The sequence below is a fragment of the Pyrus communis genome, chromosome 13 (genome assembly GCF_963583255.1).
Source record: "Pyrus communis chromosome 13, drPyrComm1.1, whole genome shotgun sequence".
Lineage (NCBI taxonomy): Eukaryota > Viridiplantae > Streptophyta > Magnoliopsida > Rosales > Rosaceae > Pyrus > Pyrus communis.
Window position 1 is genome coordinate 13,887,654 of NC_084815.1, and position 22,180 is coordinate 13,909,833.

Sequence of the window (22,180 nt, forward strand, 5' to 3'; positions counted from 1 at the left end):
CGTACAACGGCTTCAGGTGTTGGAGGTTAACCGAGGGGGAGCGGGGAAATAGCTCGGCCAAAGCTGCCTTAAGGTTATCCCCGCTTTGGCTTTCTCTGTCGTCGTCGTTTGCGACGAAGTCTACTTGTGTTGCTTCCTCGGCAACTACGTCCCCGTCTAAGAAACTTGACTGGTGGGTACTCGGTTGGAATTCAGCTGGTAGAACGTGGACCATACTGATCTCCATATGTTCGAGGGCCGAGGAGCCCATTGGGTCATGGTCGTCGTCTTCTGGGGAACTATCCCCTGTAGCAGTCGTCGGAAAATCCTCGATCAAACTTTTGAGTTCCTCGGTAAGAGCCGGTATCTGAGATGTGGGAACCAAATCGAGTGCTGGTGAGCCATTTCCTTCGACGATATGGACTGCCGATGATTTACGTTGGTCCTTTGTTACACGGGCTCGTTCTTCATATGCAATACGGGCGTTCCTCGTGTCTAGATATGTATCCAAACGTGCTATCCGTTTTTCCTCGTCGGCCGTGAGGCCGAAGAGCGATACAGCCGAGAAGACTTCGAAATGATAGCGTAAATGCTGAAGGTCTTCGAGCGAAAAGGGTAATTCGGCGGCGTCGATATCTGTATAAGGATCGACCTCAAAACCAAGGACCCGAGCCTCCCGTATATGTTGAAACCTAGCTTTAATGGCTGGATCAGAAGTTTTCTGGATAATTTGCTCGGCATCAGGACAAGTTAGCGCTAAGTCGAGGGCTTCCTGACATGCCTTGGGGAGTCCGTACAAATCATTTGCGGAGTATTTCTTATGAAATTCTCGCATGTATTCCATGGATTTACCGAGGAATGGAGGGTGTAAGTTGCGCCGTATTTTGATAAACGGCTCGCGCGGTGGTAACGGAGAAAGTTTCCTTTCGGCCTCTTGTCTAAAGTACTCTAGACGAGCTCTCGTTTCCCCAGGCCGGAGAAGGATCTTAATACGTTTCTCAGCCTCCTCAATGGTGGTTTCGAAATCAGCATCCGCGACTTTCTTCCCTTCGGCTAACTCGGTCATGATAGTCGGGGTTGGCCGTTCGCTAATATCTTCCACGGCCTTTTTTGGTTGCCACTGGTTGGCCGGGTTGGCCTGCGCTTCTCGTCGCCGAGCCATGCAATCTATTCGTTGGCGGCGACGTTTTTGAGATTTAGATAGCGCCGTATACAAGCCAGTTGGAGAGTTATAACTGTACCAGCGTTGATCCGATGTCCTGGGTGGCTTGAAAGTTTTGCGATCAGCTGGCGAGCCCGAACTGTTGGTATTGCACGAGTAATAATCCTCATTATAGAAAGGTGCGTCGAAGTCAAGACGCCGCCTGACCGAGGTCTGTTCTTTCGGCTTTACTTGTGGGCCGAGTCAATCAAACACTTGACGTCGTGGACCTAATCCCTTTGATGACGCCGTAGGGGCCGTTGGTGGTGTTGAAGATGTCTTCTTCCCAGGTTCAACTGGTGTTTTACAATGGTCACATAACACCTTTGATTCATGAGTTTTGTCGGCACTTGACCTCGTCATAGGCTCATCAACGGGTGGCCCCGGTTGTTCCGTTGGTGGTGCATTTGAAAATATATCAAGCTTTAGTCTTGTTTGACCATGCCGTTGACGGATATGCTGCACCAGGACATATTCGGCCTTCCCTTTGTTTTTGGGAAGGTGAGCATCCACCATGCCAATCGTTATTGAAGGGAAAGGATTAACATCGACCGCCATTTTTTCCGGAAATTTCAACTTTCCTTTTTCGATCCAACTTTGAATTGTGTCCCGGAACACAACACAATTATTGGTTGCATGCTTATTAGAATTATGATACTTGCAGTATATTTTTCCTTTTAATTCATCGGCTTTAGGGATAGTATGTCCCGGCCGAAGCTTGATGATTTTTGCTGCCAATAATTGATCGAAAATTGCATCAGCTTTGGTGATATCAAAAGTGTACACTTTTGATGACTTACCCGTTTCCTCGGCGGCCAAACGGGTTTTGGTGTCTTTGGTATTTACTTGCGCCAAAGCCTTGCAAACATAGGGTTTGTCTATTACTATCTCGGCCGCATCCACACTAGCATACTGAGGTTCTTCACTTTCGCCCGATGCGTAGCTAACCGTGGGGTTCTTATACAACGTCCCCCGGGATGGTGACTTTGATATCTTTTCTTCTCGGAGCAGATACTCATATTGTTCGACGTGTTGAGCAAGTTCGTACATATCTCGAATATTTGCCCCCAAAAACTTCTTTTTGTACTCCACGTCTAATCCGTTAAGGGCGATCCTGACGAACTCCACCTCAGGGAGTGGTACTCGGCACCAATTCCTAGCCGACTTAAACCTTGTTAAGTACTCCATTGGAGATTCGTCGGATGCTTGAGCCATCCTGGCTAAGGATGATACGGACATCTCCATCCCTGGCCGATAAAATTGTGCATGGAACTTCTCGACCAACTCTTCCCAACTCTGCACGGAGTTGGGTGGAAGATTAATGTACCAGGCGAAAGCTGAGCCTGTCAGTGAAAAGTTAAACAGCCGTAGTTTGTAGAAATCGCTATTGACGTCCCCACACTGCGCTGTGAACCGAGCCACATGTTCTAGTGAGGATAAAGATGATTCCCCGGTGAAGAGGCTGAAATCGGGGATCTTAAATCCTCGTGGGTATTCAAACTTTTCCACATAAGCCGGGTATGGGTGAATGAATTTTGGAAACTTCGGCCCTTTCTTTAGGGCCGAATCAATCATTCTCTGGACTTCGGTCACGTTTATGGAAGCGACTTCTTCTCCCTGGCTTGGTCCCTCGGATCTATTTCCTGGTCCTCTTCTTTCTAAGGGGACTGGTTGCGGCCGAGCGGACCCTCTCTCGGCTAGTATAGGCACATTCGTCGGGAGCTGCCGAGGTTGGCCGACCTGGCCATCTTCGAAGGCTTTACTAACCAATAGTTCAAGCATTCTAGTCTGTGTATCGCTGTTACTACGTATTGCGTCTAGCAAATCATTCATCTTCTGACCAATCGACTGCTCGACCTGACGATATTGTTCTTCCAGTCGTCTCCAAATGAATGTCCTAGTTGGTGGATCGGAACCTTCCCCACCATCGTCATCACAATCTTCCACAATCCCTTCCATGAACTTTCCAGCTGTTTGATTCGGGACTGCGGGGTTGTAAGGTTGCCCGCCGAGACAGACTTCATTCTCTCGGCGTCTTACACTTGTGGCCTCGGGCGGCGCAACTATGATCGGATTTTTTGTAGAGTGCAAATCCTGCCCAAGGCCTTGCACTGGCAAGTCAGTCGTTGACTTTCCCATGGTTGTTTTCTGCTTCGTAGACCGTGTCTCAATGGTCATGAACTCCGAAGGTTTAGCACAAAGGTCCCACTGGGCGTGCCAAAATGTTGACCCTAAAAATTACAAAACCTACGTGGCGCGCAGGCCGAGTAACTAATAAGCTAACTACGTCATTCGGTCGAATGCGGGGCGTGCCAACTCGTCGGCCGAGCTTGGCCGAGGAGTAAAATTTGTTGATGTAGCTTTGAGCGCGTCGCTGACTTCTTTATCTTGCGATTGCGACCGAGGAAGGAACACTCTCAGTCTCTGGGTTCTACAGCCTGAAGACAAGGCTGCTAATTCTGCGGAGTTCACAAATCGTCAGAACCCGATTCGGTCACCGTGATTATATTCGTAAGAGTATAAGCACGTCGAATCGAGACCAAACTATATGGGCACAGGTACTCGAACGTGATGTATGTCTTGATGGTAAACGTAGTTCGGCCGTCGGAATGCCGAACCCTGAATTGTGAGTATCCAATCATAAAACCACTCGGCGACCAATACGCCGAGCAATGCAATTCGTAACACCTAACTATGCCGAGAAGGCTAGTAAGATGACCTCTGCCAACAAAGGTTCGAAAACCTTTCTCGACCGAGACTTAGATAGATAACCCGTCGACCTCGACGCAGTGCTGTTTATCCAAACTGAAGGTGCTTCTTGGTCGGCTGATTCGGCGGCAGCAGTGCTGTTTATCCAAACTGAAGGTGCTCGCCGAGTGCTTCCACAGTGCTGTTTATCCAAACTGAAGGTGTGTTGGCAGGAAAAGAAAAGAAAAATCTCAAGGTGTTTGAGAGGTTTTGCGCAGGGCAATTGTATGCTGATTTGAAGGTCCTTTTCTGTTGCATGATTTCTTGTATTTATAGTGCCCCATTCCTTGAAAACCAATTCTGATTTGGATTGGGAGTCCTTGTCCCATTTCGCCTCTAACTCGAACAAACCTATTCCTACTGGGATTCTGAATTTTTCTTCTTTTCGGGACTCCCTTCCTCGCTGGTCGAGAATCCTGATCGCACTAGGACTTCCTCGACCTTTCCTACTCATCCGGACTACTTAGGATAGGATTTGGCCAATCCTGCCAGCTGGCCCAGGATTTATTATTCGGCCCATAGTATTTACCATTACCTTGGGCCGAGCACATCCTGCTGCTCGGCCCAGCAATAATATTTTGGGCCCAAACACATCCACTTCCAATTTGAGTCCTTTCTTTGGCACCGGTTGAACCAAGTTCAAACCATCCAATGACCTAGATGACTGAACTTCCTTGGGCCCATCAAAAGGTACCTCCTTTTCTTCGATGGTCCGAACTTCCTTGCCCCCATCAAAAGGTACTCAATATCCATATAACTAGCTTCTAGGTTTGCTTTTCTACCCAATATCTACAATACAAAACAATAACATTCTCAAATAAAACTATATTCCAATAGAACCACTATGCATTCACAATACACACACACACACACACACATATATACATTACATATAAACAGAGAACTAGCTTCCGGATTTGCCTTTTCTACTCAAAATCTATAATTTAAAAACAATAACATCTTAAAGAAACTAAAAAGTTTATCTACCAATTCTGACAAGTTCATATGCAACTTTTATCAAACTACTGGTGTGCAATAACAAGCACAACACACACAACGCATTTCTTGTTCCTAGGAGGGAAAATCTGGGTTGTGGAAGAAAATGAAGGAAGAAGACGAGTGTGAGTGAGAAAGAAAGGGGTGGTGTTGGCAGCCGAGCTCATCAGAATTCAGAAATCGGTCCATTTCAGATAATAGTAAGATTATTAGGTGAAAGGCTTTGAGCTCAGAGAGAAAGAGAGTGACAGAGTAAGGTTTTGGAGAGTTTTGGGGAACGAACAAGTTTTATCATCCGCCGGAGAGCGCGACGTGTGTAATTTTACAATTTTCCATGGGAAGTCAAGTGACATTGCCGCAGGCCCGCAAGTGTCTGTCAGTGATAGAGAGGAGTTATTCTCGCACTATGACCAGAATTTGAATCTTATTAGCTCTCTAATCTAATATTTAGTTTAACAAACCTATTGTTTGACAAAAAAAAGTGACATTTGCATATGTAAATTGAGAAAATTAGAATTAGATGCCTCATTTTAGACTTTTTAGATTAAATATTTATGTTTTTTGAGTTTTTGATTAAGCTTTTGAAACATTTGATTAAGATACTCAGACTTAAACCACTTCAAATTAATTTACATTTAAATATTTGCGATATATTTTAAATAATTTCAACTATCTTTAAGTCTAAAAATTTAAACTTTTCAAATCTAAATATACACCCACGCCAAATGGAAATGTACCAACGTTAAATGAAAACGTACCAGCATCAAACAAAAACGTATCAATCCCGAATAAAAACGTACCCAATTATAAACTATATTAAAATGAATATTCATGTTTTCGGAATGTTTAAAAATATGTTTGATTCATACACAATGCTCTAGATAGTCTTGTTTTTCTGTAGATGAGTCCCTGGAACAACTTTTAGTTGATCGGAGATAAATCCTTATTATTGTAGATAATGCTAAATAATAATGATAAATCATATAATTTTGAATTAACAAAAAGATTATTATCCGTTGATTAATGAGTCTTTCTAGAAAAAGAAAAAATTAATTAAAGTAATTTAAACTTTTACATTGTTAACAACTATTTCTATAAAAAAATAATTAATTAAAGTAATTCCTCATTATTAGAACATAAAGTAATAAAACTTATGTTTTAAAAACAAACGTACCAAAAATTCAAATGTAACAAAAATTTAAATGTACCAAGAAGCCAAATGGACCAAAAATTCAAATGTATCAAGTAACTAAATGGACCATTATAATCAAACGTACCTAATAACGAGTTTTGTTGCATTCTATTTAATTTACTAAAATAAATATTTTAATTAAAAAAAATCTTAAATCATCATAATAAGAAATGCATAAAAATAGGAGAAAAAAAGGGAATGCTAACGTAAATAGACTTCTAATGAAATAAAATGACATAAAATTAAAGTACCAAAATTGTAGAGAAAATGTTTAATCAAATTTGCAAAAGGAATAGATGTTTAGACAATAACATTTAAAAACGAGGCGTCTAATTCAAAACGCCCCATGTAAATTTCCGTCATCTATTCCTTTAATGAAAATGCACTTGCAAACTAATAAAACCTAAGCTTAAAGCCAAAAGCCTCACACGCCCACGATGAATGGGGGTTTCGGCTGAAGAATTTTCGATGCCAAAGTTAGAATTCTGAAAAGAATGTATTTAAGAGTTTGTGGATAGCAAGGTACTTAGCATTTTAGTGGGATAAGTGAGGTATATATAGGAGGTTGGTCAACCCCTTTGGGTGAAGAGTGGCGGCCATATTTGGTGATAATGTGTGAATAATTGCAAGATATTAGGTGAAATAATATCTTGCAATTAACATGAAAATTATTCCTAATTTAAATAGGAAGCTTTAAGAGTTATCTTTTGAATAAAAACAACAAGGAGTTACCTTTTGAATAAAATCAATAAGGGATTGATGAGTAGTGATGAGAGGAATATGAAATAAATTCCATATTTGAGAAAATTTTCATTGTGACTAGAACAAGGGTAATACACCATGTGTTTTTACATAAGTGGTGGATAATTTTATTTTTTAAGTTATTTACTTTTAGCACACATGTCCCACCATTTGTATAATGACAAGTGGTATACCACCCCGGAGCTAATTGGTAATGGACTGGTCACACTGAAAAATCTCTCTTCATATTGATCACATTTGACTCTTCCTTGATTGAGCCGTTATTGTCCATTACATGCATGCAGAAATCCTAATGTACAGCGAGAGTAATTTCATTTTTTTAACCTAAAAATTCATGCGTCGCTTTCATAATTTTTTAAATTATTTTTAGCTTCACAACATTGCCGTCAAAAACTTTGTGAGATATTTAGAGAAATTGCCGTTAAAGAAAAAGGTAATGCTTCGGTAAATTTCAGTGTAATATCAATTGTAAAAGAAGGTTATCTACCACGGACTTAATGAGCCCCCTTAAAAATATAAATTTACCCGGACATAGTAATTACATGGTAAATAACAATTTTTGATCGCATATAAATCTTGGGTCGTGGTCAATTAGTGATCCACAATGGCTTTAGTGCGTGATGTTATTTTCAATCTACCACAGGCTGTGAACGTGGTTACGTAGAATTTGACCGTGAACATCACCCGGTGGCAGAAATTGAGAACTTTTACCGCGTCTAAATACACCACTAGCCCTTGCAATCTGCCCGTTGTAGATGAACTGCTAGTCAATATTATTTTTTAACATATATTTTTGCTGATATCGATATACCTATTAGTAATTAACATCCCATAAGTTTAAGAGAGACGATTTTTGTACACCATTTGTTTCCATTTGCACACTCTATTTGCTTTTGTTTATTTATTTTCTTTACTGTATTTTATCTAACGGTCATGGGGTGTGTTCACATCAGTTCCAAAACAATTGAACGTGTCCTTGACTTCCTATCAGAGACATTTGGAATACTTCATGTACATGCAGTAAAATGTAGCTATACTGGTTCAATCAAAACGCATGTACCCTAACAATCAGAAAACACATGTACTCACCATGTCTAGTTCAAGTTTTGATCACTCACTCATACTTGATGATGAATACCCACAAAGAATCACATGATGGAACAATTTTTTGTCGCATTTGCCAGAGAGAATTAAGTTTGACTCACTTCAATATATTGAAATTCACAGTTCAACAAGCTTTTCAATTTCACAAGACTTCAATTCAAATGCTTTACAAAGAAAATGTTTCCCTCCATCTGGCATTTGGTGGAAGTGACACAATTATAGAAGCCCCTTGGACGGTTGGACCTGCTTCTAAAAATCCCAACACCACACACAAACTTAATGCAACATGGTTGGTGCAAATTATCATAATTGCTCTTGTGGGGCTGAATCTTGTGTCTCTTGGGCTGCTTCTGCTTCTGCTTCTGGTTTTGCTTCTTCTGTTACTTCTGCCTGTTTTGCTTGTGATCCATTAGGTTTTGGTTCCGGCATTGGAGCTCCATTTTTCTTTAGTGAAGCAGTCTGGGTGAGGTGGTTGTAGCTACCCTTCTCCTTGAACAGTTGGGCAAAGTGGTGTTTGCAGTAAAGAATGCCATCCAAAGCAGCGCAGTTTGATGGTGAGAGGAAGCAACCCCCATGGTTACACCTAAAGCATGACTTGTGATAGAACGCTCCCTCCATGGTAACCTGTCGCAAATTATTGCAAAAATGTTATTTACACTCCCAGTTTGTTTTTCTGCACTCTTTGTGTGAGTTTCTAAAATAATAAAATATTAATTTTGAAGTGTAGAATGAAAAATTTTGAATTGGAATTTTAGGGGGATTCAAACCTTCTCTAGTGGATACACAGTTTTGGTGCATACAGCACATTTGTCTACGGTCCCAGAGAACATAGAGGACAGTTTGCTAGGGGTCCTAGTCTGTACATACAAAGAGAAAAGAATGTGTAAGTTTTACCACATGTCTATATAAAAATAAAAAGTTTAGACACATGATAATGTATTGAAGGGATACGATGTTACCAATTCAGTTTGTGACTTTCCAGCTGCATCAGACAAGGTTGAACAGAAGAAATTTAGCTAATCAATACTACAAAAGGAAAAGGAAGAAGATTTTTATATAGACCAGGAAAATTGCAATGGGAAAAGGAATCTTACATGTCTGAAATTTCTTAGAAAAGCTGCCAGTCTCCTTGAAGAGTTGCTCGAAATGAGGCTTGCAATATAGAACTTCGTCCATGGATGAGTAGCTACTCATCTGTAAAAACAAACAAACAACTACATCATTCTCCATCCAAATCTCGTCGATTTCTTTATTAATATCCTTCAAAGGCCAATTTTTATTCAAAGGCAACATCTTATTTGGTAGCTATTGGTGTAAGGAATTTTCTTTTTATTTTCTTTTTATTTCTAATATTGAAAGATGTCTCAAGTTCGAAATTTCTCATCCCACATTGATAAGAAAAAACCTAGCCCTTAATTAAGTTCCTAAATTTTTCTAAGAGGCAAATTCAAATTTAACAGGAAGACGATTGTAACCATTAATTTTTATTTTTATTTTTTTATACAAGCGATACTTGAGCAGAGGAAAATCGAACTAAGAACTCAGATACAAGGATGAAGAAAGATGACAACAGTACATAAATTGTCATGCATATAGGACCTACCGAAAGTTGTCCATTGCAGTGACTACATTTGAAGCAGGTCTTATGGTAGGCAATACCATCAGCAGATAACTGGTCAATGAAATGAACAGTCTTATCACAAGCCTTGCATTTCTGTTGGGTCCCGCTGAACGACATTTTTCCTGTTTATCGCAAATATACCAATCAACAGAAAAAAGATGGTTTAATCGCTAGGACAAAAGGATATTGCAACAAGATGTAATGAGCGTTCGGCAAGAAACCGTGGAAGTTCAATCTCTAAATTGCTTGGAATTTTGACAGAGATTGAACTAACTCGGATATTTTTCCACGACCTCTCAGCTTTTCTTGTAGTTGGCAAAAGTAGAGATTACAGGTCCATAATCAAATGGGTTAATGAGTGGAGAATGTGAATTGCATGGTATATGGAGGACACGTGAAGAAAGTTCCAATACTTTTTGGAGGATAAACAGAAAATTACTCTCCTAATTATGGGATTAAATTCAATATGCCAGATTGCTTGACTGAGTCTTTTACAAATAGGGACCAGATAAGTTTTAGCTTTTTCAATCTGGATAATTACCATATTTAGATCATAGAGTAAGAGCCAATTGATAAATGGAGAATTAAAAGTCCAAGCAGATAAACTATGAGAATAGAAGTTTAAATCAAATGGCTATGTTGGTGTCAAAACTTGGACATAGTCTAGACTGGGTTCAACACGTATTTACCTCGAGTGTGGCTTTCAATCTCAATGCCACTGGATAACTCAACAAAAAGAGAGAACAAGTGTGCCACTGTTGGAGGCTACCAACTGACAATGGTTAGGTTTGAGTGTGTGTGGAAGTTCGCGTAAATCTGGCTTTCACTACAAGAAAAATGGGCTATGGATACAAAATTGAGGACACGGATGAGGAGTTTGTGTCCCTTTGAACACTAAAAGGGTGGAACAGTGCACATTTTATAAAGGGCACCAAGTATTGTGCCCAAATGTAAAAAAAGTTGACACAAACACATTATTGGGCACGAAAATCGAGACTTTTGTGCCCAAATGTCCATCCAATTTTCATGTGTCCTTTTAATATCAGAAATGAAAATTTAATATTAATTTACAAAGACACAATAGCAGTTTTCGTGCCCTCTAATTTAATATATTTAAATAAAAAATATGGTTTTTGTGCCCTCTACATATTTACTTTTTCCTATTCCACAATAGTAAGATTGTTTATTAATTTCAAATTGACACAATAATATTTTCGTGCCCTTTGTTTTAAATAAAATAAGAATACCACCCTCAAATGTACATTTCGAATTATTTGCCCTATATCATATATACTAAAACCCGTAGGGGTTGGGTACTGTGGATGACCAGTGTCCGGACGGAACTGCCCTCGCTTCTCTGTTTTCTTTCCGTTTGTGTCCCTATTTTCCACGAGGCGCTCAACTTATTCTCTCGACTTCGAGAGTCATCTTGAGTTAGGGTTTTGTTCCTTCGTTGCTTTTCTTGATTTCGGCTTTTGCTCTTTTCGTTTTGGCTGTTCTTTCTTCCAATCCTCTGTTTCCTGTGATAACCGTGCTTTCTTTTGCGGAAATCATTTATACTAAAACATTTTTGTCCGGTTCCTTTTCTTTCCTGTTTTGTACAGTGATTCCTTTTCACTGCTTTTGGTCCATTTTTTTTCCCATTTCTTTTGCTTCTCTTCTTTCGTAGCCGTCTGGTCTCTCCTCTCTTCGCCTCTGTTGGTCTCAAAGTGGATAGTTTTGTGGTGAGTTCGTCTAATCTTGCATCTGCAACTTTTTTATGCAACTGTATGGATTGTGTTCTGTTCAATTTTAGATGTTAGAAGCTTTTAATTTTTTTTGGGTTCAATTTTAAATGGGTTGTTGCTTTCGGAGTTTTCGTTTGATGACAGAGATGGGGTTTTTGGGGAGAAACTTTTAATCCGTGAGCTTTTTAGTTAGGTTGTGTTGTGGGTCTTGACAAATGGATTTTCGATTTGTAAATGGATTTTCTGTTGAAATTGTTTCTCTTCTCATTTTTGGTTTTTTTTTTTTTTTTTTTTTTTTTTTTTTTTTTTTTTTTTTTTGTGCCATCGGGTTTTGCATGTGGGTGTATAATCATGTTTTCTTTTGAATTTCAGGGGATTCAGGTTTTTATTTTTCTGGAACTTTTGTCTGCAGCTTTGGAAGACATTTGTGCTTAAGGTGAGAAACTTTGGTTGCTTGCTTTTGGGTTTTGTTGTAGAATTTTTTTTTTTTTATTTTTTTTATTTTTTAAGAGTTACATTCGTGGGAATTCATCTGGTCTTCTTTTTTCTTGCATCTGAAAAATGCCACATGATGTGAGTTTATAATTAAATATGAATATCAAAATGGGTTTTCTGTGCAAATTTTCTTTCTGATTTTATAGAACCGAAGAGGATGTTAACAATAACATTGTGTGATATGCGATCTAAAGTTCTTTGGTGAGTTATTTGGTTTTCTTGCCACATGGGATTTTAATACTTTTTTTTTCGTGGTTTGTGTGTGGTTTTCTGATGTGTTTTTATTTTTAATTTCAGAAAAAGTTAAGGATACGATCAAACGTTTACTGGTGAATTTTCTATTTTTCTGATTGTGTGTGATTTAATTTTTTTCAAGCTTTGGGTATACTTTTCTGATCTGCTTTGATTTTTAGTTGCAGCAAAAGTTGTTGCTCGAATTTTCCAGTTTTTATCTGCGGCTTTGCAAGCTCTTTATCAACAAGGTATATCATTTTTATTCTTTTTCCTGAATCTTTTGTTGGATGGAATCGTTTTTTGTTTTTGGTGAGTTCTTCTAATCTCGCATCTGGTACTGTATTTTTTTTTCCGACTGTATAGATTGTGTTTTGTTGAATTTTAAATGGTAGAAGCTTCTTGGGTTCAATTTAAATGTGTTGTTATCAACTCTTGAATTGCTTTCGAAGTTGTTTGGCTACTCCCTTAACGCCCTTTTTCCTTTTCTTTTCCGCTTCTTCGATTTGCAGCCCCCTTCTTTTTATTCCTTTTCCAGATTTAGCTTTTTTCCCCTATTTTGTATCTTTTGGCTGATTTTGTGGATCTTGGTCAGTGCTGTGGGTATTGGTGAATTTCTAGCATGTTTAAGCGTGCAGTTTTTGTTATAATGTATGGATTGTGTTTTGTTCAATTTTAAATCTCATTAGGTTTTAATTTATTTTTTTGGTTCAATTTTAAATGGGTTGTTATCAAGCATTGAATTGCTTTTGGAGTATTCATTTGATAAGAGAGATGGGGAGGGGGGGGGGGTTTCTTTTGGGTGAAACTTTTGGTCCGTGAGATTTTTAGTTAGGTTGTGTTGTGGGTTTTCGCAAATTTCTATCGTGTTTATGTGTGCATTTTTTTGTTATAGATTTGGAAGAACATAGCATTACAGGGTGTTGAGGGTTTGCTGGTGGGGGAAAGTAGTAGCGTTAAGATTTTGCAGGTGAGATATTAGGGTGAGAGAAAAACGGGACAAAGAGCATTGAAGACACATTTGGGATTAGGGGTAGCAAAACAGGGGAAAAGAATATGACAAAGGAATGGACTCTTAATTTTTTCTTGACTGGTTTGGGATTTTGCTTGCCTTTGGGGTTGTCATTGGCGTCAAGCCATTTGATGTCAAGTGGTGTATGTTTTTTCATAACTTTTATTACTAATTTTTATGTCATTTGCGATTTTGTGTCCTGGGATTTCTGAATTTTATCGTTCATTGTCGGTTTTTAAAACTTTTTTTGTCTTCATATGTTTGTTTAATATGCTGTGTTTGTGCTGGGACGCCGTTTTGCAAGTTCTCTTTCCATTTGGGACCACTACATTTTATAAGTGATGAGGGTGAGGTTTAGATACTCAAAACACTCCATTTTTTTCCAAATATGCGCGTTTGGTTCTCTTTGGTTTTAAGTGTTTAAAATTAAATGGTTATTTTGATAAATGGTTTATTAGTTTGTCTAATGTGTTGTGATCAGGAATTCAATTGGAGTGGGTAAAATGCTTTATCAATTTACGTTATAGGGAATTTTGTGTATTATGGTCTGTGAGTTTTATTGCTCATCGTTTGTTCCTTTTTCTTTGTTTGCCGATTTCTTTTGCAGGGGATCACTATAAAATTGCTTGAGGGTAAGATTTTGATAATAAAATTCGAAACGAGGCGTTACTTTTCTTTTTGGAAACTAATTTAAAAGCTCTGCATAGATAGTTAACTGTGTTGAAATGTCTTGATAAAACCTGAACCTTTTGTTATATGTGAATGTTCATTCCTTACTACAAATATAATAGGCATAGTGGTCTAAAAAATTAAAACCCACTGACACATGACATCAGAAATTCAAACAAATTTCTACTGTTACCATTACCTTCTTTCATTCAGATCATCAACATGTAGTTCAAATCTAGATCAAACCTAGATGAAATTCAGGTGACATTATTTATTGTCATTTTTTCAATAATTTACATTGTTTTAGTACCCAGGTTTACAGCATGAGCTGAAGATCCAAGATCATTTTGGCAGAGACTTAGATATTGAAGACACTAATTTTGCTCCTTATTTTATAGTTTAATGTCCTACTTTTTACATGTTTTATACACTTATAACACCCGCAGCAACGCGCGGGCACTATGACTAGTACTTTTTAGATTTCAAACGGCACGTATAAAAATAATTGTGCAAAATAACAGTGAAAAAAATATGAAAAACTTGAAGATGAAAAAAGGTTATTAGTCTTCTCTCTCATCCCTTCATCCTGTCTCTTCCTTCCCCTTCACTCTCCTTCTCGTATCCTTCCTGTCCATATATTTCAGGCAACAGCGCCGCCTTCCACTTGTCACCACAGACCGTCAAATTATACCTTCATAATCCTCTTCCCATCATCTTTCCGATCCTCAAGTTAGTTTCTACAAATTCATAGCCAAGTTTCTTCAATTTCAGATCTAAGAAACATATGATTTTGTTCGGGTTTTGTGTGTTTTACAGGTATGAGAGCGGCGTGCGAGACGGTGAAGAGAGAAGTAGCAGTGGCGTCGATGGGTGATGAGGCCCGAGCTGGTGATGAAGCCGATCGTTTCTCTCGGTTACACACGACACAAACGGTCTCGCCTCCGTCCTATCCTCATCTCGCTGCCGACTCCCTTCTCTCGCCTCCGTCGCCATTCTTATCCTTTTTCCACCTACCTTAACTTGCTGTACTAAACAAGACACGAGAGTCTTAGAGCAGTTGAACCTGTCCAGCTCCACCTCGAACTACGGCGGCTGATGCGTCATTTATACGCACACAAATTAAACCCTCTTTTCGTCAAATTGTAGTATATGTATAAGTAGGGATCGTTCTGGACCGGGGATTAGGAGGGATTGTTAACCACTTGGATTTGACTCAAAAACTTAAAAACACAGTTTAAAACACTAAACTAGACTCAAAGAATACAAAACTAAACTTTAAAACACTAAGACAAATCAAAAACTCAAAATGCTTTAAAACATAAACTAAACAGATTTCTAACTAAATTGAACAATAAAGTAAAGGGGATTGAGTTTTGGACTAAATTAAACTAAAATGCACAGATTATAAATTAAAGCAAAATGTAAATATGAATGTGATGGAATTGAATGGATGAATGCTAGCTAAGGGGTTCATCTCCATACATGTTACACTTGCATACAAGATTGATTCTCAGTTGGTCTTTCGATAAATTATGAAACTCAACGCCCCGGGTTAATTAGGTCCGCTTAAATTAACCGTCAAGTTTTCCTTAAGTTAATGAATTGGATGGGTTAGCGCAATGCAATTCACAACATTCTCCAAAAGTCCTTTACGTGAACAGCACAATAAAGATACAGTCAAAGATCATTAAGCATCATGAAAACTATAAGTGTTGACGAGGCATTCGTTACTATGATGAGCATGAAACTCGTGCCAAGAATTCATTTAATGCGATTGTTTATAAGCAACCTCCACTACTTGTGAATATAAGTTCATAACGATTAGGTGAAACTCACTTATATTCTAGCGTCATATTCATGCATGAAAATTAAGCGCGCATTCTTAATAAACATACATAAATAAGTTATCAATCAAACGGTTAAACAAATTGAATCAACAACTTATAAAATTCCAACGAAAGTTAATCAATTCATATTGCAAATATAAACATAGTTTCGAATCACCCCCTAGCTAAAGGGGGATTAGTTCCTCATAACTTTGAAATCAAAGAAACATCTAAACATTCCAACAACTCAAACTTGAATTGTATGAACGTTTAGGCACTCTTCTCTTCCATTCCTCATACGTACAAAACAAAGAGAATTGAATTTAAACTTTGAAATCAAAGAAACACCTAAACATTCCAACAACTCAAACTTGAATTGTATGAACGTTTAGGCACTCTTCTCTTCCATTCCTCATACGTACAAAACAAAGAGAATTGAATTTAAACTTTGAAATCAAAGAAACACCTAAACATTCCAACAACTCAAACTTGAATTGTATGAACGTTTAGGCCCTCTTATCTTCCTCGTTGTTGTAGCACAAGTCTAAGGTGAGGTTTGGGGGATTATGGAAATGGATGAGGAATGGTGTTTGGATTATAAGGGAGAGATGGGAAGCCACGGCAAAGGAAGTTTGGTGGTGTGTTGTGTATGAAATGAGATGTTCTTTGAATGAATGAATGCAAGGGTTTTTATAGGGAGAGAAAGGGGTGAATGTGCATGTGAGTGAGATGTGTAGGTGCTGAAAATGCATGTGAATGCATGCTGGAAATGGGAATGAAGGCCACGGCAAAGGAGGAATGTTGTGGTGCAATGATGATGTTTTGTGGCTGAATTGGTGGTGGAATTATGATGGGAATGCTAGATTGGAAAGCATGTGTTTGCTGAAATTGGATTAAAGAATGGGAATGCTAGGTTGGAGAAATGATTATGGATGCATTTGTTGAATGATTTGTGGTGCAATGATGAAGAGAAGTTGCTGAAAATCAAAGGGGAAGGCACGGCAAAGAAGGATTTCAGGATGCATGTGTGTGTAGGCCACGACATTGATGTTGTTTGTGTGAATGATGGTAGCTAGGGTGGATGAATGATTAGGGTCTTGTAAGGATGCTAATAAATAATGCATGTAGGGTTAGGAAATAAAATCATAACTTAAAGGGGGATGATTAAAGGGTGTGAATGGGAGTGACACTAGGTTGGTTATGCATGTGGAATGTGGCTGAATTGTTGGTGAAATGATGAATGGGAAAGCTGGAATTTCAAGGGAACTCACGGCAAAGGTAAGTGTTTTGGTGATGGGTGCATGTGTTGATGGTTTTGCATGTGAATTAAAACTAGAGTGATGATGATGAATGCATGTGTAAAGGAAGTGGATTTTCTGCAAATGCAAGACTACTTATACATGGCTGAAATGATGAAGAATAAAGGGTGCAAGTGTGAATGATTGAATGTGCATGTGGGTTGGAAATGTGGCTGCAATGATGAAGTGTAATGGCTGAAAATGGGATGGATTTGCAATGGCCACGGCATGGGTAAGATTGTGTTCATGTGGCTGAAATTGGTGTGTAATTGGGCTAGGGTTTAAGTGCATGAAATGGACCCAAATTGCTTCCCCTTGCATGGCAAGGAATGATGTTTGTGTTAAGCCCATGGCAAGGTGTTATGTAATTGGGTTAGGGCCATTGTTTTGTGTCCTCAAGTGCATACAAGGCCTTCAATTTCATCCAACACTTGGGCTCCAAGCATAAGCTATCCATCCTTAGCCCAATAGTGCTCCAAAACACTCCACAATGCATCCTTTCGTCAAACACGTCTTATTATCCTGAAAACACACAAAAGAAGCATAAAGGACTAAAATAACTAGAGAAACATAACGTAAATGCACGAGAACAAGCCATTTAAGTCGCATGAATATGCTCCTATCAGCGGCGCCATCCAGCTCTGTTTCTTCACACGAGCCTGAGGTGAGGACTCCATATTTCCCTCTTGCTTTGCTATACTGGTCGTGTTACTTGATGGAACTGCAGCAGTGCTCTTCAGCTGCTGTGTTCTTCAATCATGATATGTTGCTTTTAATTTTTTGTGCAAAGCTTAAAGGAGATTGTGAAAACTGCGCTCAGGTCCTCCCCAACGAAGCCGTCAATGGACTCCTCGCCCAAGGTCCTCCGCCTATTTCTCTCTCCTCACTTTGTCTTTCTAAAATTTCAGATTTATTTCTCTAATTTTTTAACTTGAAGTTTTTGGTTCTTTCTATTTTAGGCCAAATGAAAAAAAATAGAATTGGGCTGAGGCATAGTTGTATTAATGAATCCCTAACTCAGCAGCAAGGGTGTGGAAGCTCACACGCTCAGATTTCAACGCGTTTCGAAGGTGGAAATGACAAGAATGTGCAGTGTGGACCTCCAATTTCTAGTGCTATGATGCATGAGGACTGCCAAAGTGAGAATACTGGTTAGTTGTCATCAAGCAGCCCTTGTAGATGTGTATTTTGTTTATATATTGCTAGTTTAACCATTAGTACGTTTGACTTGGGGATACAAGCTTGGATATGTTATATTTTGTTGTATATAGAGAATCCCGGGGTATGTCCAGCATAGGATAACATGTATTTTTTGGTTTAACATTTGGATGGGTTGTATTGTTAGGTTGCATGAATCGGTCTTAGCCGAGAACATGGGTTATGTAATATATTAACTTCACTATTTTAGTGCTAATGTTGATTTATGTTTAGTTTGTAATGGATGATTTGTAAGTTTCTAAATTTAGGTGGAAATTAGGTTCTATGAGCAACTTGATGATATCCATGTTTAAATAAAAATATCCAATTATGCCACAAATTTTTAATTGTGCTGGAGTTTTATTGTATTTATTAAAATATAATAGTGGCACAATTTTAAAGTTGTGCCCTTGCTTTAACATTTATACAGCAATCTAAGCCTTTAAAATAGCAATTGTGCCCATCTTACACCATACATTCAGTAGCCTTTATTAGAGGTAAGACACAATAAGGGTTGTATTTGTGCTTAGCTTTGGGCACAAAACATCATATTGTGTGCTATAAGTAATGGTGACGCCCATAGAGGGCACAGATACAAACTTAGTTGCTGCACTGTTGCTATTGGTCTATGAGCACAAATGTTGGTGCTTTTTGGCCTCAAAAGGCACATATAATTTTTTTGTGTGCAGTGCTCATTTTTTTTGTAGTGTTTCTTAACCAAATGAAGTAAGAAGTTGGTTCGGTTAAGTGCTTTTATGTGCCTCGAGTAAATGAGGACTTAAAATTCAATTGAACTTTGTGTGCTTTTGCCTAAAATGTAAATGAAGGAGAAATGAAAACTAAAACAAGAAATAGAATGCAATGATTTCATGATGAAGCCGAGATTAAAAACGTTTATAAAAGAAAAATCTAAGCCAATAGGCCAAGCTACAGGACTTAAAATGTAAATTGACTAGAAAAGTAAAAAAAAAAATTGTAAACCTCTAGAAAGATTTAGGCAGTGAAAGAGGTGATAATGCTAGAGAAGTCCACCGAGATCATTGGTATCAGACTAGACTTTAGAAAAAACATGTGCCTCAGAGAGAAAATCAGGGTGGTTGGAATTACATGTCAATTGAATCATACCACGGTGTGACAGAGCTGTAAAAGTTTTAGATCTTTGGGATCATAGGCAATGTTTGCTTCGAAAGAAGGCTTTGAGGTTGTAGCTGAAGAGCTAGAAGTTTTGTTGAGGAGCAATTGGGTTTGTGCTGAAAATCAGTTAGGTTGATTGAAGGTTCACTCAAGGTTTTGTATAATTGCAGGCAGTATTTGCTTCGAAGTATGGCTTTGAGATTCTAGCTGAAGAGCTAGAGGTTTTGCTTAATAGCAGTTGGGTTGATTGAAGATTTACTCAAGGTTTTGTATAATCATAGAGATTAAATTTGATGAAGGTCCTGCACTTGAAGGCTTTTGGCCCTATTTGTAGGCAGTAAAGAAGGAGCAACCTTGATCTTATTGTTGAGTTGGAACATAGGTATTCAATCATTTGGCACTAACAATGACTGTAATTCCTAGTTGGTGACCTTCAACTGTGTCTTATGGTGTTTCACATGATCGCTGCGATGACATAAGCATGTCAGATGGCGCCTTCATTGTTATTTATAGGGGCGAGATATTCCCTAATCTGGTCATCCGCGCACAAGGGCGAAGGCAGAAAATATTTTATGGGTGGGCTAGCTAAAAAAAATCACCCTAAGATCAAATGCTTTTTTTTTTTTTTTTCTTGTTACATAGGTATTGTATGCAAAAATTTAAGTTTAACTTCTATATTTGTATGCTTAAAATTTGCTTGGCATGAACTCAATAAGCTTTGCAATTGCAAACTAGAAAAATTACAATGAATCATCAAACTTCACATATATTTAGATTTAAACACAAGAAGAAGATAGAAAACTTGATATCTCAATTATAACCACACAACTAGCATATAGCAAAACACTGAAAGTAGAAGTAAAGGCAATCTTAAAAAAAATTAGTTGAAACCAATATAAACCCCACTAAATCAAAGCAGAATAATCTTAAACAAAATGACATCACAATTTTCATGGTACTTTTTATATTTTTAGTTGTGTTAAATATTCACTGGGCTAGTTTCATTAAAAATTATTCTTCTTGCACATTTTTTTGTCTATAATATAGACTATACACCAAAGTATATATACATATTGCCACAAACTCTCTCTGGGCTACAACCCACCGTAACTTTTGGTGTGGCTGCGTCATTGTCCACATGGCAAACATGGTTCGAGGAAGAACCTGTCCGAGCCCTTGGATGGGCTGGAGTGATTCAATGAGGTCGTCTGAGCCCCATAATATGATCCTTGATTGGGATTCGAAATTGGTATGCCAGAGTCGTGCATTTTTGTCCAAACAAAAGTTGATTGGCTCCATGGTAAGTTTTATTTTTATTTATGGCCCAAAACAGCTTAGTAGCCTGAAATAAAGTGGAAGAACATAAATAGAAGTATGATTCACCAAAGAACTATTTTTCAAATTTATGTGATGGTGTGGTAAATCTTGTGATGTTATTTCTTTAAGCAAATCATAATTAACTGCACGGTAATTTATACTTTGCACCTATAAACAATAAGACTTGTTTGTTGTGCAACTTATCCTATTGTATGACTCCTATGAATGGTGATCAAGTTCGAGTCTTACGAATAATGAATTCGATATCTAATCATGTCTCGTCTATTTTCTAGCTTAATCTAAATCCCACTCCCCAATATTGTTTTGTATATATAAAACTAAAATAAGTTACAAATTGCTACATGAACTAACATTGATATGGACAAGAATATATATTTTGACAAAAACTCTAACCTTCAAAACATACACATACATACATATATATATATATATACATATATATATATGTATATATATAACGAGTTGAAAAATATCTCACGTGCCATCAATCTCTCATCTATATAAGCAAGCATATACCCATTAAATCTCATGTTAACTTAATATTAAACAGGCAGAGGAGCTATGCATGATATAACAATTTTTAACTTTATTATAACTTTTGTCAATTTTTAAGGAACTGTTGACCCTAAAAATTACAAAGCTTACGTGTCGCGTAGGCCGAGTAATTATAAGCTAACTACGTTCTTCTTGTGAATGTGAGCGTGCCAACTCGCAATCGAGCATGGTCGGATCAGCAGAGTAGGTGTGGTGGCGGTAGTGTCGGATGCACTGCTGACGTTTGCACTCAAGCGATTGCAGCACGGGAAGGAACACGTCTTGGCTTTGGATTCTAGAGTCTGAAGACAAGGTTGCCTAGATCATTGCAAAGTTCAGAATTTCTTGCACCAGGTTTGATTGCCTCTTATTCGTGAGAATAGGTACACCAAATACGTATTAGGTTGTAGGGACACATGTACTCAAGGGAGATGAGCGTTTTAACGGTGAACATGGTTCAGTCGTCTGAATGCCAAACTGCAAAATGCACCTAAGAGTAACCAATCATAGAACACTCCACTTAGTTGGGAAGCTAATGAAGTGTCCTCTTTCGGTGAATAAGCTAAAAAGTTCTTCATCAGCGAGACTTGGATAGATAACCAACCAAGTAAAAGCAGTGTTGTTAGTACAAACTGGAGGTGCTCTTTGATTGCTTGATTTTACTGCTCTAGTGTTGTTAATCCAAACTCAAGATGTCACCGGTTACCAACACAGTGCTGTTAGCCCAAATTAAAGACATGTTGATGAGAGGGTTTGGATGATTGTGTTTTTCATTATGAGTTGTTTGTTGAGTTGAAGGGAGTTTTCTACATTGTCTCCAGCTTTTTATAAAGCGAGTTTACTCAGTGAACAAAATGAATATGAGATATCCCTTATGTTAAATGTTCCTCATTTGGCATTATCTACCTAACCTAAACCACGTGCACCAAATCAACTCAAACTATGCATTAGGATAGAGTCCTGATGTTTCAAAACCGTCTTGTGATTTGGCATCCTGATCATTATTTGGTGGGGATGAAATTCCGTCTTTATCTCCTTTTTGGCATCTTGGATATCCTTGACCAGCTACTCCGTGCATGCCTGAATTGCACGGAAGGTAACCTTCTGATCTCCATG

General features: G+C 38.2%; 1 protein-coding gene and 1 long non-coding RNA gene across 2 annotated transcripts; one reads left to right on the top strand and one right to left on the bottom strand.

Moving 5' to 3' along the window:
- Positions 1 to 7,958: 7,958 nt before the first annotated feature.
- On the bottom strand, positions 7,959 to 9,882 carry LOC137713773 (LIM domain-containing protein WLIM2b-like). The gene is made up of 5 exons (XM_068453124.1): positions 9,586 to 9,882; positions 9,077 to 9,176; positions 8,942 to 8,964; positions 8,750 to 8,839; positions 7,959 to 8,606 (listed from the first exon to the last, which is right to left on the bottom strand). Exons 1-5 carry the CDS (start codon positions 9,718 to 9,720, stop codon positions 8,286 to 8,288), a joined length of 669 nt encoding a protein of 222 aa, XP_068309225.1. The 5' UTR covers positions 9,721 to 9,882; the 3' UTR covers positions 7,959 to 8,285.
- Positions 9,883 to 11,119: 1,237 nt separating this feature from the next.
- LOC137713640 (uncharacterized) lies at positions 11,120 to 14,201 on the top strand. The gene is made up of 5 exons (XR_011065322.1): positions 11,120 to 11,327; positions 11,703 to 11,766; positions 12,123 to 12,154; positions 12,239 to 12,307; positions 13,676 to 14,201. It is a non-coding gene; the product is annotated as an uncharacterized lncRNA (long non-coding RNA).
- Positions 14,202 to 22,180: the final 7,979 nt, after the last annotated feature.